At 34.4% G+C, this 17,167-nt stretch overlaps 4 protein-coding genes across 4 annotated transcripts; all 4 read right to left on the reverse strand.

Moving 5' to 3' along the window:
• Positions 1–1,175: 1,175 nt before the first annotated feature.
• On the reverse strand, positions 1,176–4,756 carry LOC111381843 (aspartic proteinase Asp1-like). Its single transcript, XM_023005688.1, has 8 exons — positions 4,748–4,756; positions 4,367–4,584; positions 4,147–4,282; positions 3,497–3,658; positions 3,330–3,408; positions 3,152–3,250; positions 2,718–2,860; positions 1,176–1,433 (listed from the first exon to the last, which is right to left on the reverse strand). Exons 1-7 carry the CDS (start codon positions 4,754–4,756, stop codon positions 2,730–2,732), a joined length of 834 nt encoding a protein of 277 aa, XP_022861456.1. The 3' UTR covers positions 1,176–1,433; positions 2,718–2,729.
• LOC111381847 (aspartyl protease APCB1-like) lies at positions 4,519–5,776 on the reverse strand. Its single transcript, XM_023005691.1, has 4 exons — positions 5,549–5,776; positions 5,250–5,367; positions 4,903–5,158; positions 4,519–4,600 (listed from the first exon to the last, which is right to left on the reverse strand). Exons 1-3 carry the CDS (start codon positions 5,725–5,727, stop codon positions 4,943–4,945), a joined length of 513 nt encoding a protein of 170 aa, XP_022861459.1. The 5' UTR covers positions 5,728–5,776; the 3' UTR covers positions 4,519–4,600; positions 4,903–4,942.
• Positions 5,777–7,179: 1,403 nt separating this feature from the next.
• On the reverse strand, positions 7,180–10,808 carry LOC111381851 (aldehyde dehydrogenase-like). The gene is made up of 10 exons (XM_023005698.1): positions 10,113–10,808; positions 9,646–9,714; positions 9,454–9,550; positions 9,149–9,355; positions 8,905–9,020; positions 8,697–8,801; positions 8,427–8,599; positions 8,247–8,337; positions 7,873–8,022; positions 7,180–7,626 (listed from the first exon to the last, which is right to left on the reverse strand). The coding sequence occupies exons 1-10, from the start codon at positions 10,302–10,304 to the stop codon at positions 7,396–7,398; spliced, it is 1,431 nt and encodes a 476-aa protein (XP_022861466.1). The 5' UTR covers positions 10,305–10,808; the 3' UTR covers positions 7,180–7,395.
• Positions 10,809–12,753: 1,945 nt separating this feature from the next.
• LOC111381845 (aldehyde dehydrogenase-like) lies at positions 12,754–16,612 on the reverse strand. Its single transcript, XM_023005689.1, has 10 exons — positions 16,286–16,612; positions 15,420–15,488; positions 15,220–15,316; positions 14,922–15,128; positions 14,724–14,839; positions 14,534–14,638; positions 14,180–14,352; positions 13,906–13,996; positions 13,267–13,416; positions 12,754–13,096 (listed from the first exon to the last, which is right to left on the reverse strand). Exons 1-10 carry the CDS (start codon positions 16,475–16,477, stop codon positions 12,866–12,868), a joined length of 1,431 nt encoding a protein of 476 aa, XP_022861457.1. The 5' UTR covers positions 16,478–16,612; the 3' UTR covers positions 12,754–12,865.
• Between the last annotated feature and the right edge of the window lie 555 nt (positions 16,613–17,167).

Raw genomic sequence — 17,167 nt, forward strand, 5'->3', positions numbered from 1 at the left:
TTAAAAAAGAACAACAAATTAAACTTAATAACTATACAAATCTGCTGAATCAAAATACAAGCAAGTACATCTAAATCTTTGTGATATTGGCAAGTTTTCCAATCTGGTTTCCAGCTGCCTCATGACTTAGGCAGGCTAAAGTGCTAAGATCTTTTCAAGCCAACTATCCTCTCAACCAAACTTCAATACAACGTATATAACAGTGTATCAACATGATGCTCTTCCAAGAAATGCAATTATTCTTCTGGCAAAACACAACTGAAAGAGTGTCTCATTAATTAATTGAGTGCCTGAAAACTAATTAGAAAATTACGGTACATTCGATTAGGTAGATGGGACAAAAAATTTAAAATATCAACCATTGTATTGTTAAGCCATTTATTATTTTGTGTACCAAATATATGCTTATAAGTTTGAAATTTCTGGTGTGCTGATATTCTACTACCACAAAGTTGTATCAGACCTCAAAATCAACTTTAGGGTGAATTAATATCCAACCACTACATCAAAAACCACCTTTTGCAATGAGCACAAAAGTTGTGAAACACCTTTCACTATATGCAAATGCACGTTGTGGGATTCGATGATGTTGTAGAGTAATAGAATACGACAACTGACAATACATGTTAAAAAATGACGAGGTTTTAACAAAGTTCACTGACCGTTGCAAAAAATGCGAAACATGTAAATTTTTTTGCAACAGCCAAGTGAACGTTGCAAAAGGAAACAATACCAACATTTATTAAATATTGTTGCAAAATCTCAATTTTATAATAAATGGCAACATACACTTAGTTAATGTTGAGATAGACCACTTTTACAACAGTCAATTAAAAAATGTTGCATTTTACATACAGTGAAAGGCAATATTTCTTATAGCGAACTGCCTTTAATTCTCTCATGTACCAATAATGAGCAATATTTTTTCCCTTGTTGAGCCAACCAATTTTCTGGTAAATGATTTCGGTCCTTGTTAAGCCAACAAATTTTCTGGCTTTCAGTCATAAATCATTTACTTATATTTCATGCTAAAATATATGCCGCCAACCTCGAGAATTAGGTCCAAAAAATCTATTAAGTTAATTTTATTTTATTTTTTGATATATGCCTTGGTATTTGTTACCCCATATTATGTTCAAGTTCCGAAATTCAGGTCTCAAGCTCCAGGCTTTCTAAAATGCCGAGCACATGCACGTTATCCATAGGCTACAATTAAAGATAGCTTTGCATGAAAAACTAATACATCTATAATGAATTCCAACAGTTTCTTATGACTTAACGCTAAAAAGTAATATAGTCTCCTGATGTTAGCTCGAAATAGACATTGTTGTTACTTGGGAAGCTCAAACTCAAGGAACCCAAAGACCGTCAGAACCCATGAGAAGATGGGGATCCTCAACTCGGGTTGCCATCTTCTCTGCCACCTCTTTCACCTAAAATCGGGTAGATAGAAAAATATGTTAGAAAATGCAACTAAAATAAAAGAGTCAACTGAGACAAAAACAGCTTGGCCTAATAAGCATTTTCTACGAATTTGCAACGGGGGAAAATCCATATGTAATTTTTCTCTATAAATATTTTGCAATTCATTGTAAATTCAACAAGAAAAGCCTGTTTTTGTGTTAAACCACTCGTCTCTGTTATTGACTTCATTTATTTTTTCAGTTATTTAAAAATCAATTGTTGAAATTTTTATAATTGATGATAATTTGATTAAAACTTAGAATCATGATACTATAATGGACCACTTTATCTAAAAAAATTAATATTTTAACAATGTGGTTTAACATTTTATAGTGCCATTTGAGAGAGTGAATGCTAATAAAGTGGAACAAGTGAAAATTGAGAAATTGGAGATGAAGAATTCAACGTCACTCATTGTAATGAATGGTCCATGTAATACAAAAATAATACCCCACCAATCAAATCAAATAAATCCCAATTTTTTTCTCATTCTCTTGCTTTTTTGTGACTTGTGCCTTCATTTGTCTCCGACAAAGAAAATCAACTCTTGCACGTGCTAAGCTACAAAGATCTTTTCAAGNCTTTTTTGTGACTTGTGCCTTCATTTGTCTCCGACAAAGAAAATCAACTCTTGCACGTGCTAAGCTACAAAGATCTTTTCAAGGAGCCATGTTTTCTTCAAAACCAAGTACCAATGCTCGAGTGAATTACCCAAATGATCATTGAACTTTTCAAAAAGTTTCCACGTGATCACTGAACTTTAAAAATCACCCAACTCATCACTGAACTTTGCTAAAAGTTTTCACGAGACCACTAAACTTTAACAATCACATCATTTATCACTAAATTTTGCAAAAGGTTTTCCAAGGTGACTCGTGGAAACCTTTTGTAAAATTCAGTGATGACCTTTTACAAAGTTCAGTAACCATTTGGATAATTCACTCACCAATGCTCACTACAACAGAGTTTGCTTTCTATGGCATACATTTGTGTATCGTAACAAATCCTTATGACGTACATGTGAATGCCGTATAAAGTCATGTTGTAAATACTATCTTTTTACGACATGCAATGCCTATTAGATTACATATCAACATAGTGGCCTTCTAAGAAGTGCAATTCTTGTTTAGGCTAGTAGCAACCAACAGAAGGTCGCATTGACCAAGAGGTGCCTGATGAAATAATCAGAAGCAATTATAGGTTTGAAAATATATGCTGTAGTGAAATTCCATTACCATAAAATTGTATCTGACCTCAAAATCAACTTATTTTAGGGAGAATTGTGTAATGTCCAGCTTCCTCTTCTTTTTGGTGTACCAATGAGCAGTATCTTTTCCTTTGTGCCATTTTTTCATTCTCTTTTCTCGTGAGCGTTTACTCATGGCCTTTTGCGTTACTGCATAAAAATAAAAATAAAAATAAAAATAAAAATGAAAAAAAATAAAATCGAGAGTTCGTTTAGTAAACAATAATTTCCACGTTGATGTTGGCTTATGTTACTTGTGCATTTAACTAATAAAAATTCCTTTTATATTTATTTGTAACTTTACAAATGGGTTCATTCTCTTCGTGGTTCTCAAGATCTAGGGAATGTACAAGTCTGATTGTTGCATCTATATCATATCCTGTTTATCATATTATAGTTTTGAGAATCGCGTGTAAGAAAAAATAATAAGTGAGAACTTACAAGAAAGCTGCTCAGATAATTGGTTGCAAGCATGGTTAAGCCAACCAATTTTCTGATTTTCATGGTCAAAAATCATCAGCTTCCGTATCATGTAAAAGTCTGTGCAGTCAATATTGAGAATTAGATTCGAAAAATCCATCGAATTATTCTGTCGATGCCTTCGATATATTTTTGTTACCTCCCATTATGTTCAGGTTTTCAAATTCTGGTCCAAGTTCCTGGTTTTCTAGGATCCCCAAGCACACATTATCCTGAGGCTGGAATTTTAGAGCTTGATAAGTATTCAATTCTTTCTTATTAAAACTGATGGATTCGTAATGATTTCCAACAAATCATGCTACTTACGCTCATAATAATATAATCTGTTGGTGCTAGTTCGAAATAGACATTGTTGTTACTCGTGAAACTCAATTTTAAGGAACCAAATATAGAACCATTCTGAAAAGGTCTCCAGCAGATGGGAAGATATGGATCATCAACTGTTGGTGTCGGTGCCAACTCTTTCGCCTGAAAAATCAGTAAACATCTTGTGTTCAAGTCTCACTGCCACTCATTCACAAAAACTGCACATGCCTTTGATGAAAAACTGTGCATGCGTTTGATGAAAAATGAATATATCCTACACGCGAGGAAGTATGATGAAGACACTAATGAAATAAATAAACGTATACCTCTTTAACATATTAAAATTTTAGATAATGTGGTTTAAAAATGTTATCTAACATGTAGAGCATAATTGGATAACCTTAAAGTTTTAGCTACAAGTACATAAGTAAGGTTTAAGATTAAGTGTTTCAATTGATTAAAGTTGAAAATAAGTCATCTACTTTGACAAAAAGAGAGAGTTACTTTCAAAATACACAACTCTTTTTACTTAAAAATATAAAAAGCTGACTTACTCAAACATGTTTGAAAACAAGAAGAATACTTGAAAGTAACTTTTGCTTATTTTCGTGCTTAGCCTAACATGCTGTTATCTCTGTTTTCTATCTCACCTTAGAAAGAACAGCTTGATATATTACAGGGCTGAAGTAGTTAAAAGTAGTCCCACTGTCGAACAAAAAAAGTAATCCTGAAGCAAGAAGATTTCCATTATACGAGAGGTCCGCAGGGCCAAGCATATTATTTGGCCTGTAATATTAGTGATTTTAATCAATACTTTCATTAATTCTTAGTTAAATGGATTTTGATATAAACTATCTTAATTTTTCTTACTCCAGGCGATTGTTTGACAATGGCATCCATATAATTCCTGGTAAATTGGATTGAGAATCTCCAAGGACAAGATATCCAGGGTCAATTTCACTCAAGCACAGGGCCATGACCTTCTTAATTATACCTTTTTCGCTTAACTGTGATAAAATGCTTGTTTTTCCAGTTCCGAGACCTAGGACCCCATCTGCAAAAGGAGGACGAAGGGAAGGAGAAAATTCCTAATGGTATCCACACCTGCCAGTAGGATGACTACTGTAAATATAAAGCCAAAAATAAATTACGTTCTTTAAAGATTAGTATACAACGATAGTGATCGAATTTGTGGAGCCTAACTATATCAGCAAATTGTTTAAGAGTATTTCGGGTGTTTCAAGAATATACTGGGTACATATGTATTTGGTTGACCTAACTCTCATAAAACGGTAATCTGATTTATCAAAAGAACAACCAAAATTGAGGGAAGTAAGTTCAAATACTCGTAGTGATATGTAGAACTATCAACTATGTTTGATTTTCAAAATGAGAAATTTACTTACCCAAAGGTGAGAGTGGGCACGAGATGTATCAAACTGCCCTTCAAGGAGGGAGAGAGAAAGAATTTGTCCTTAACCAGAACACCAAGAGATAACCTTGATCTGCATATTCAATCTGATAATCACATTGCTGATTTTGCTTACTGCATTGTGGATTTATTGGTTTTTCGACCAGTCCACAAGTTGAGGCATCCTCGCATGATATGAAATTGTTCTTGGTCTTGTAAGGTTCGTGAGGGGTTTCATATGTGCTAAAAGGCTGCAACTCCCAATGAAATGTTTCTCAAATTCAGCTTACCTTGTGAAGTGAATTGCATGTTTATAGAGCTTGAAATATGAAAGAAGTGTACCTTTAGAAACTGAATATTGGTTGGGGAACAAGTGATCCATGTGAGGTCACTGCCAGTGTCGATATTAAGATAGAACCCATCTAATCTGTTTCCCACAGAAACTGCAGCATGAAAAAACCTGCAAATTGAAGAGTTACATAAGGCAGATTGGATAACAATGAAAAGTATTAAACAAGAAAAAGAAGTTAAAATCTTCTCTATTGTTTAGTTCAATCCTGTCGGTATTATATGCCAAACATATCCATAATGGTTTTCAGGTTGTATGGAATGTTTATTTTAGAAGGAACAGATTGTAATACCCCGTTCTAAGACCATCTCCTTCTACTAGAAAATAGTATGATGGAGTACCAGATTGATCCGTCACTCCTGTTACGTTCTGCACTTCATTTCCATGTGTGAAACAAACCTGAAATTGTAGAATATAAAGCATAAACCACATTAGGATTATTTTCACTTTTCGCTCATTTTTACGTTTCATTTTGAATCACTTTTCGAAACTGCAGAATGTGTGAGATTAAACTTACATATATAGGAGTTCCAATTGATGATATAATCTACTTAATTATGTTATCTTAGGATTTGTATAATATCTGACAGAATATTTGTTTCCAAGCAAATCAAAAATTGGAAAAGGGTTATCAAACTTTGGAAAATTCACCAATCAAGTAGGGGCGGTTGCCAATATATATCTTTATTTGACATCTAGTGGTGAAGGTCAGAATTATATTGTTGAATGATTCAAATGAAACCTATTCTTAATTTCTGAATTAAGGATTAGCCAATCCATTAGATGTTTTGTCTTTATTGTTTGTATTGAACAACTTTGGAGATACCAATGTATGATGGAATAACACGTGTGTGGGTAGAACAACCACAGTATTGACCAAAGGAAACAGGACCGAACCCAAACAAAGCATGTGTCCAGTGGGTCGCTTTGAGAAGAAAAGAAATGCTAGTTGTAGAATATTATTCTTGTTAGATTTATTTATTTATTTATTTATTATTATTATTATTTTGCCTGCACGAACAGTGGGCAATTATATTGAGAATTTATAGGCCTCCAAACATTTTCTTTTAACATTTCATATAATTTAAACATTTGGAAATCAACATGTGGCCTCTACCAGATAATACTATACATCTTCCTTTCTTTGTAAGGCCAGCTTGAATGAGCATTGGCAAGTTCGGAAATTGATTTGCCTGAAGCCAATTGTACTCTGTATTATTCTAAGCAATGAGAGTAAATAAGTCTCTGAGGAAAGTGATGAATTGATATCAACTTTACTGAGAATAAACAATCCCGCTTCCTCTTCTTTCCCATGTGCCAACGAGCAATATCTTTTCCGTTGTGCCATTTACAATTTCACGTATTCCCGGAATGCATAGTAGATGTGCATCTTTTACAGCACAAAATATATTGAGGCTTCAGTTGAACATTAATTTGTTTTGTATGTAAAGATCCTGGAATCCCTTGTATGGTAAAAAAAGGTTAAAAGTAACTTAGAAGAAAGCAACTCTAGTAATTCACTGGAGTTTGCGTAATTCAGTACAATCTCTGGTTTTCGAAATTGTAAATCACCAACTTTTGTAGCATAGAAATGACTGTGTACATAAAATTTGAGAATGTGTCCTTGCTGTCGCTTTGAATGATCCACTCAATTTAGATCTTTCAGTAGATATAAAAACTAGAAGAACAGAATCGAGTAGTCAAAATGATTTATTGCACTTTTACCTTGTTTTCACATTCCAATTTGAGTCACTTTCCCTGAATCGCAGAATGAGGCATTGAATCCACTTCATAATATCATGTTATGATATTTACTGCTGTTTTGTACAATATTTGACAGGATCTTTATTTCCAAGGTTCAATTTTTATCATGCACAAGCATCACAAATATGGAAAAATCAAGAACTTGATAAATCAACAAACTGAATACGTAATGAAATAGATTTATATTGAAAATTGTTGTTTCAGACAATGCAAAATATATACAAAATTTTCTAAGGTGCCTAACAGTTCAAATAAATGTGGAGCCAATTAGCCACAATACATTATTCTCTATCATAAAAGCACATACTTAACACAGACCTTTTACTGCTGATGTAAGTGTTCGACCAAATGGAATAGCTAAAACACGGTTGGATCTTACCAACCAAATAAAGCTCGAAGAATCCCAAGTATACTGCCATTCAGCAGTGCCTTCAGAAGTTGAAGCTTCCTAGTTGTGTATGGTGGGTACCTTGCAGATATATCTCCAGCAAAACTACGTCGTAAAACTGCCTTCTTATGGCTGAAAGCGTCAAAAGAGAATTTCCCGTGGTATGATCCCATTCCACTTCCCCCTATGCCTCCAAATGGTAAAGATGACTCTGCAAGCTGCACCAGCAAGTTTGTTATTATGACTCGGGTCATTCCCATCACCCATTTTCTTTTGATAAGCTCATCGTTTTACATGACCCCTAGAGGCGTGCGGCAACAAAATTCGAAGGGAGAAAAAATGGTCCAAGCTAATGAAAATCATAGTACAATTATAAACGAAACAATATATGCTTAATATAATTGGCATCTGTTCAAATTTTATAATAACTTTTGTAAGGATTATAATCCAGGAAGAACAATTACGTGCAGAGTAGTGTCATTAATGCACAAACCGCCTGCTGAGACACTTCCTACGAACTCATCCATTAGCTTTTTGTCATTCGTAAATAAATAAGCAGCAAGAGGCTTCTCTCTAGCATGGATAACATTGATACTGTCTTCAATTTTATCGACCTTCACAAAAGAAAAGATAACAAAGTCAAACAAGTGTTTTCCTCTGTATTCATAACAATAGTAGCATCATATGCAAGATTTTCTAACAAATTGTTGGCGTCTAAAAATGACTAATTATGATTTTTCAGAAATACATCATAAATTTAGCTCTTTGTTTTCGTGTTGATGTATATCTCATTTATAATGGGGCTCAGAAAAGTTCGCCACATGATGTAAAGTTTTACCGTGATAATGGGAAGTAAAGGACCAAATATCTCCTCGTTCATGATCATAGAATCTTCTGGAACATCCAACAAAATAGTTGGAGCAATCCTTCTGCCAGGATAGACAGGAGAATAATAACCTCGATAAAAATTCAAGTTTAATTTAAAATCATAAGGGTAAAATCAAGCTTCCGAACTTACAGATTGGTTTTATCCTGTTGACCTCCATGGACTATCTTACCGAATACCTTCTCATCATCCATTAATTTTGTCAAGCGGTTGAAGTGACTGGAATTTACAATGCGCGATAAGTCTAGTGATTTCAGAGGTTCATTCCCATAGAATTTCTCCAGTTCAGATATCAGAGCATCTATCTGATGAGAAATGACTTCAGAAGTTATTGGAACGTAGAAATTCAATATCCACATCGTCTAAGTTATATGGATCTTCAATCAAATGGAGAAAACTTACCAACTTTGAAGCAAATGCTTTTGTAGTTATTACGTAATCAGGGGAAACACAGGTTTGCCCACAGTTTGAGGCCCACTTGCCTCCAATTACCCGTCTAGTGGCGACCTTGAAAATGCAGAATACCAAAGGTTAAAAAGCAGCACACAATAGTTTTGGCTCTGTAAAAATTCAAATTTGGCGTTATTTTAATAATGGAAGATATAATTACTTCTAAATTTATGTTCTCATCAACAACCACCGGAGATTTTCCACCGAGCTCCAAAATCACGGGGGTAAGATGCTTTGCGGCAGCAGCTAATACAATACGTCCCACCTTTCCATTTCCTACGAATTTACTTGTTTGAATACTTATTTAGCAAGGTCACTTACATATGAAAATTTAAGGAAGTCCACACCGTAATGGTAAAAGATTATTGGGGAGTAGAATCCACGAGTGATTCCATTCAGCATACCTGTATAGAATATTTTATCCCAGTTTTGCTCCAGCAATGCGGTTGTTTCAGGGACAGCACCCTCAACAACTTTCACTGCCGAGGAATCCATATATTCCCCGAGAAGCTTTGAAAGTAGCAAGGATGTGGCAGGAGCAATTTCCGATGGTTTCAACACTACAGCATTTCCAGCTGCAATAGCTCCAACAACTGGATCAAGAGATAACACTACAGGGGAAAGGAACAATCACAATTGAAACACGTTTTATATAATCGATAATTAAAACACGTGAACAAAGAACACAAATAAACCGGAATCAACGTACAAAAAGGATAGTTCCAAGTTGATATGATCAATATAACACCGAGGGGTTCTGAAACTATTTCGGCTGATGAGGGAAATGTAGTTGATGAGGTTTTCGCCTGCGACGACAAATAATTAGCTCTGTAACACCTTTATTTGACTGATGATCAAGATAACAATAAGGTGAAAGTTCATAGTAATTGAGTCAAAGTACCTTTTCTGGAGACATCCATCTGCGTAATTCCTTCAATGCCAACTTGCACGATGATTTGACAGTAGAAATCTACATAATATATAACACTAATCAGATGCTGAGAATGAAAAGACAGTAGAAATAAAGCACTGGATGGCAATCAAAAAAGACGATTGGTTCCAAGAAACTGGTTTATACAAGACTTTGTAAAACTCGTCTTTGGGACTAGCTCATAAAAGGGCCTATCTAGCTATAATTCCAAAGGTCAAGTTTTAAATTGGCAATATGAGATTTCCCTCGTGCTTGCTCCGGTGCCAGTTGTTAGAAACAAAATAATGAGAAATCTGGGAAGGTGTTCAAGTAATTATAAGTCGACTGGCCAAGCTATAAATCTCGAAGCTGCGAGTAGAGTCATTATATGAGCATACTATTTAAGAACTCTACTATACACTCCTAGTTATAAGGAAAACAAGTGTAAATTATGTGACCTCATGGACAAAGGCTTCAAATTCTGGTTTATTGAGGTCAGAACGGAGAGCTTCAATTATCTCTTTCTCATGATCATTGGCCATTTTTATCAGGGCCTTTAACTGCGACTCACGCCACTCGTAGCTTTTCGTCTTGCCACTTGTATAGGTTGCCTTCAGCTCCGTCACCACCTCTGCCACGTCCACCACCATACTATCAACAAACACCAACACCCCACTTTAAAGTTTGTGTATGTGTGCGGATACAGAAGCCAATGCTTTTGAAGTGCTATGAATATTGATGCAGTAGAGAAGGGAATATGGCCTTTTTATACAGAGACGGCTATTTTGATGCTTTTTGACAGTTATGAGCTATATATGGAGGTTTATATGCTTGGTTTCATTTGGGAAGGGGAAGATGGCAGGCTGCATTGGGCCGCGTTTAAAAGCTTGCTTTTTTCAAATTCATTTTTCAACCGAGCTGGGGTTACAGACCTCAGTTCACACAGACTTCTTACAGAAGTCTCACACCATGTGGGGTCGATATTTTTTTTATCATTTTTTTATTACATTGGGCTCCGGAGTGAGACCTACCTTGTGTGAGAGATCTGGTTTGATTCCGTAAAATGAATTCTGTGCAATCAGAATTACTCTTCATTTTTACTAATGCTATCTATTAGGAGGTTTTAAGCTATGTAGCCCCATAATGATCACTTGATGAATGGAGTCCACGTCTTTAGATTGATGAAAATCATCATCAAATAATGCTACTATTCATCTATACTTCTTACGATCATCCGTCTATGTGGTAGTGGGAATATCCAATGAGGTATGAATATATTTTTAGATATTAGACAAGGTGGTAATGAGTCACTGCCTTATAGATCGATGATCATCTAAACTCTAGATTAATAGAAATATTATTTATTCTATTAATATGTCAGAAATCTTGATTCATGATGTTAATGTTTCCATTTAGAAAGTATCTTTAATCTAACGTCAGAGTCTTAAGAATGCGAGGGAAACTAGTAATTCGATTAGGTGTGGAGACTAACTCAAAAAGTTTCAATTTAATTTTCGATTTGAGATTACTACGAACTTATTATTTTAGAAGTACTTGAAGAAAAAACTTGATTCATGGAATCTAATGTCAAATTTATATAAATGCGTAAATAACTAGTTTGTCAATTAGGTGTGGCGCCTAACCCTAAAGAAAATTTTGACACTTAAGACATGATAGATAGTTATAATCACAGTATGTTGTGAACGTAGAAGAACCACACTATTATTTATAGTGAAAAAAATATTTACCTGGGAGATAATGGATAATATAGTCAATTTGAGATTATTGTAACGCCTAGTGAACAAAATTTGTTAGTAATGTACAATAACGATCTACAGAGAGAGTTCGACTAAAACAACCCCCACTTCATGTTTTTGTTTAGGTATATCGAAAAAATAAAACTTCAATATAAGTGATCACAAACTCCAAATCAAGGTTGCAGATCTTATCACCATATGCATATTAATTTAATTCCCAAAAATCACAATCATATCCCATAATTTATTTCATAATTAATCAATTTAATGAGACTTCATCAAGGAGCAACAAGTTTGCACGTTGTCACCATCTATGGTTTCACTTGCTAACGACAAGAATAATTTTATTTTTTTTAATCACATCTTATAATACAATATTAAATCCTTGCATTGATGCGAAAAAGTGATTCATGTAGTCTATTTTAACTTATTGAGAATAATATTTTAGTTGAATTATTATTTTGGAATAACGTATAAGTATTTTTTTTAATTCAACATTATTCATTGAAGAAGTGAAATTGATTGATGAAATGTTCTTTGTTTGTATATTGGGAAAAAAAATGTTAAATAAACGAAGATGAAACCCTGTGAATTAATAAAAAATTCAATGGTATTTCTAACTCAAATAATGTCCAAATAAATAAAACAAGACATTAATAAAAAGCTAGATATATCGCCCCCGCCACATTTTAATTGCATAAAAAGTTCCAACTTTTACTCATTATAACATTTATATCCTCATTTTTCTTCACATTCTTATTCTCAAATAATTACAAATAAAAAAAACCTTCTATTAAAAAAAAAGAAAAAAGAAAAAAAGAAGCTAAAGTAAAATTAAGACAAAATATATTTCTCTTATTTTAAAGTATGCTAACGATATTTTTTAGATGAACACCATGATCAAGTACAAGATTTGCTAGTTAGCCCATGTTTAAGCCCCATTCTTTTAAAAAAAAAATACATTTTTAAACAATGTTTTGATATTAATTCAAACACACATCCTTCAATTAAATATAATGTATTTATAAATATGTTGCGAATATAACTGTCCCCCAAAAAAGGGTAAGTCGAGTTAAGGCTGGTCTAATAGGCTGGACCCAGTCAATCTTGGTTCAACCTGGTGGCTGTATATGGACTTGAACAATGTAATAGAATTTGGTGACATGGTTGGGCCATTTACTTGTTCAAGTGAACTAGTACAAAATTGGCTCAACCGGCCTATTATTAAAAATGGATTAAATTAATCTAGGTAGCTTTTCCCCCCTTGATCACATCGCATTTAAATAATCTTCCTAATGAGATGAAATTAGACTAGATTTTTCAGTCCACATAATGGAGAATGGAGAATCAAACGGAACAAAAGATACACATAGAAAAGAGGCAAATGTCGTTCTACATTTACAAGTAATACAAAGTAACGAATCTCTAGAGACAAATAAAGCCAAAATTGAATGTTACCAACCAACTAAAGCTCGAACAACACCAAGTATATTGCCACCTAATAGTGCCTTGATGAGACGCAATTTCTCCGGTGTGTATGGCGGGTACCTTGCAGCCGCATCCCCAGCAAAACTACGACGTAAAACTGCCTTCTTATGGCTGAAAGCATCGAAAGAGAATTTCCCATGGTACGATCCCATTCCACTTTCACCAACGCCTCCAAATGGTAAAGAGTTATCTGTTACCTGCACCAGCAAAATACCAACTTCATGTTCTCAGAGTATTTTCAAAACCACGTAGAAATTACATGACAGAGATGAAAAGCGTCACACCTAATGAAAAACATAGTACTAGTAAATATGCAACAATATACGTATAATATAGTTGGCATATGTTCAACTCTACGAATAATTACATGCAGAGTAGTCTCATTAATCGACATTCCCCCTGCTGAGACACTTCCTATGAACTCTTCCTCGAGCTTTTTCTCATCTGTGAATAAATAAGCAGCAAGCGGCTTCTCTCTAGTATTGATCACACTGATACTGTCTTCAATTTTGTTGACCTTCATAAAAGAAAAAATTAATATTTCCAATTAAAACTATCCCAAGCTAAAATTAAAATAAAGCAAAAAATGTCAAACAGGTTTGCCACAATCTCGCCATGTTTATGTTGACACACATCTCATTTATAATGGTCTAGTACTGGGGTTATATTCGGAAAGGTTAACTTATTAGGCGGAGTCACACGATCCCCATCTTCATATCAAGCCGATTTGAGAAGTTTCCAACTCGAATGAAGCAGCACATCAATATAGCCCACATGTGATCATTACGGCCCCTCAAGCAATTTCTTCTTCAGTCCATCTCAAATACTCAGTTGAGGACTACATGATTTCCATCTAAAATATTTAACCTATTAGGTGGAGTAGCCTAAACCACTTACAAACCCCACGTCGTCTCCATATCTAACCAATATGGGACATGTTTTTCCTCACATTCATAACAAAAATGAGGCTCTACGAAAAGTTTCAACGAAGGATCCAAATTTTTACCGTGATAATTGGAAGTAAAGGACCAAATATCTCCTCGTTCATGATTAAAGAATCTTCCGGAACATCCAATAGAATAGTGGGAGCAATCTTTCTGCCATTATAGAGGGGAGAACAATAACATTGACACAAAATCTATATTGATTTAAGTATTGTTGAATAAGAAAAAGAATGTTGAGTCACCTCACCTAAAAAAAAGTTTAAGCTGTTGGAGAGGGAATACAATTATTTATATTTAGTATTCAACAAAAATGTTAAAATTATCTTTGGAACTCACAGATTGGTTTCATCCCGTTGACCTCCATGAACTATCTTATCTGAAACCTTCTCATCGTCCAATAATTTTTCCAAGCGATTAAAGTGGTTGGAATTTACAATGTGCGATAGATCTTGTGATTTCAACGGTTCCTTCCCAAAGAATTTCTCCAGTTCAGAAATCAAAGCATCTATCTGAGGAGTTGACATCAGAAGTCAATTAATCTAATTAAGTGCTCGTCTGTTGGATAGAAAAATATGCAAGTTTATTTTTCTTGATACAGTCGAGTCATCTTTAATACACTTTACCAAACATACCACAAATATCTTTTCTGGTGTGTGTTATATGGAACTTCAATCACACCCAAAAACTTACCAACTTTGAAGCAAACGCTTTTGTAGTTATCACGTAATCAGGGGCAACACAAGTTTGTCCGTTGTTTGAGCACCACTTGCCTGCAATTATGCGTCTTGCAGCAACCTTGAAAATGAAGAATACCAATGGTAAAAATAGAAGTAGATGCTGGTCGTGGCACAATATAACAGATAAGAAAATAAATCATTACTTCTAAATTAATGTTTTTATCGACAACCACTGGACATTTTCCACCAAGCTCCAAAATCACGGGTGTTAGATGCTTTGCAGCAGCAGCTAGTATAATGCGTCCCACCTTGCAACTCCCTTCAAGATTGTAAAGATAAACGCCTACAATTATTTATTTCTTCTTAAGATGAAAAATACAAGCGATTGAACTCGTTAATACCTGTATAGAATATTTTATCCCATTCTTGCTCCAGCAATGCAGTTGTTTCAGGAACCGCACCCTCAACAACTTTCACAGCCGAAGAATCCATATATTCATGGATAAGCTTTGAAAGCATTGAGGATGTGGCAGGGGCGATTTCTGAAGGTTTCAACACTACAGTATTACCAGCTGAGATAGCTCCAACAATCGGATCAAGAGATAACACTGAAGGGAAACGTCACAACTGAAACGTGTTTTATACAGTCGAGAAATAAACATGTGAACAAAGAACAAGGAGAAATAGGAATCGACATACAAAAAGGATAGTTCCAAGTCGATATGACCATTATGACACCCAAGGGTTCTGAAACTATTTCAGCTGACGATGGAAACGTGGTCGATGAGGTTTTCACCTGCAATCACAGACTATTAGCATTGGAATTACCCTTATTCGACAGATAACCAAGTGAACAATCAGCTTCCGAGTTTTTATAATAGAGTCATTAGTCAATATACCTTTTCTGGAGTCATCCATTGATGTAATTCCTTCAATGCCAACTTGCACGACTTTTTTACTCCAGAAATCTACAACATACATAATGTTAATCAGATGCAAGCGAATGAAATTTCAAAAACACGAAAAGAATCAAAACTTGACACAATATTTATTTGTATTTAATGCATTTGGCTACTAGTTACTCAAACAGAACTTCACGCACATTGAATGCTGCTATCTGTGGAAGAATTGTCCATTTTTGGAAACATTTCAAATCTTGATTAGGACAACAATAATAGAAAAGGGATGAATGTTTTGGAGATGAAACCAACGATCTTTAATTGTTAAAAGATTTAAACATGACATTGGAGTAAAATTTATTTTCTATGAACTTGGAGCTGTTAAGAAATGAATTCGAATACAAGGAAGCTAGTTTTCAACACGACCCTCAGATGCATAATTTTTACTTATCGAAGGTTTGATACTCGTACATTTTTCATAAATGGCAAGCGGTGGGACTTAAATTCAATTCGCCTAAGAGTTTAAGCAGTTGGAGATGGTGCATTTATTTATTTGAATTTCCTCTTCAAAAACTGCAAAAGCAAAACCCAGAAACCGTATTTCCTTGATTTACTCATGCATATCAGTTGACTTACAACATATTAAAACAAAAATCCTCTTCAATTTGTAAAATACCAGAATTGCAAAGAAAATCAATTTCCATCAGATCAAATACAAATTAAAGAAAAAGAACCCATAATTTTACATTTTCTTCAGAGAAAACAAAGCAACAAAAAAGGATTATCAGAACCTGCAGACACTTCGTCCCAAGAAACATGAATACATACACATTTAAGAACTGTAATACGAGAATGAATTATGTGACCTCATGGACATATGATTCGAATTCTGATTTGTTGAGGTCAGAGCGAAGAGCACCAATTATGTCTTTCTCACGTTCATCGGCTAGTTTCACAATGGCCTTCAACTGGGACACCCGCCACTCGTAGCTCTTGGTTTTGCCACTCCCAAAGGTTTCCCTCAGCCCCGCCACCAGCTTCGCCGCCTCCAACGCCATACAAACACCACCTCCACTTTCAAGTGTGTGTTCGGAGGGAGGGAGATAGGCCTTGTGTCAGAGTGTGTGCCTAGCGTTGTAGATTCCTTCTGATATGACAAAGACAGATGGCCAGCTGCTTTGTAATTTTAATGAAAGAAATCTTATAAATGAGAAAAGAAAAGAGTGTAGTTAAATATTATATAATAATAATTATTAACTATATTACAAATACACCAGGCTAAAAAATAAAATTACATTAACTGACGGGGGAATCCGTTATAGAAAATAAACATTATGGAAATTTTCTGCAATTTTTTTTTATTTTGTAAAATTCGTACAACTAATACCATTTTTAATTTTTTAAAAGAACCCTTAAAAAGTAGTGTACCCAGTATGAAACAAATATTTTATTTGATACATAATTCTTCTATAAAAATCCATTCTCGCAAAAAATTGTTTTTATCTACAATATTTTATTAATGTGGAATCCTTTTTTTTTTTTTATTGCTAATTTTTATAATAAAGAATAAGTAGATACTTTAAAAATATGGTGAGGCTGCCGCAAGGGAATAACAAGACAAGAAAATATAAACAGCATATAGTGTTAAGATTATAGATTGTCGAGGAACTCACGGTCTTTTGTTGTAAATTCGTCCATGCAATGCTCATAAAGTTGAACAAGTCACAAGTGTGTAATTTTTAATCATT

The sequence above is a fragment of the Olea europaea genome, unplaced genomic scaffold (assembly GCF_002742605.1).
Source record: "Olea europaea var. sylvestris unplaced genomic scaffold, O_europaea_v1 scaffold2383, whole genome shotgun sequence".
Taxonomy (NCBI): domain Eukaryota; kingdom Viridiplantae; phylum Streptophyta; class Magnoliopsida; order Lamiales; family Oleaceae; genus Olea; species Olea europaea.

Coding starts and splice junctions, on each gene's coding strand:
- LOC111381843 (XM_023005688.1), bottom strand. Junction 4,283..4,366: donor TTGTCAAACAATCGCCTGGA/GTAAGAAAAATT, acceptor CTAATATTACAG/GCCAAATAATATGCTTGGCC. Junction 3,251..3,329: donor AAACCTGAACATAATGGGAG/GTAACAAAAATA, acceptor TTGACTGCACAG/ACTTTTACATGATACGGAAG.
- LOC111381847 (XM_023005691.1), bottom strand. CDS start 5,727: ATGAAACGTAAAAATGAGCGAAAAGTGAAAATAATCCTAATGTGGTTT. Junction 5,368..5,548: donor GGAGATGGTCTTAGAACGGG/GTATTACAATCT, acceptor TTCAATTTGCAG/GTTTTTTCATGCTGCAGTTT. Junction 5,159..5,249: donor CCAATATTCAGTTTCTAAAG/GTACACTTCTTT, acceptor TGGGAGTTGCAG/CCTTTTAGCACATATGAAAC.
- LOC111381851 (XM_023005698.1), bottom strand. CDS start 10,304: ATGGTGGTGGACGTGGCAGAGGTGGTGACGGAGCTGAAGGCAACCTAT. Junction 8,802..8,904: donor ATGAGAACATAAATTTAGAA/GTAATTATATCT, acceptor TGCATTTTCAAG/GTCGCCACTAGACGGGTAAT. Junction 8,338..8,426: donor CAACAGGATAAAACCAATCT/GTAAGTTCGGAA, acceptor CTATCCTGGCAG/AAGGATTGCTCCAACTATTT.
- LOC111381845 (XM_023005689.1), bottom strand. CDS start 16,477: ATGGCGTTGGAGGCGGCGAAGCTGGTGGCGGGGCTGAGGGAAACCTTT. Junction 14,840..14,921: donor GGATAAAATATTCTATACAG/GTATTAACGAGT, acceptor ACAATCTTGAAG/GGAGTTGCAAGGTGGGACGC. Junction 13,417..13,905: donor CTTTACTTCCAATTATCACG/GTAAAAATTTGG, acceptor TCTTTTATGAAG/GTCAACAAAATTGAAGACAG.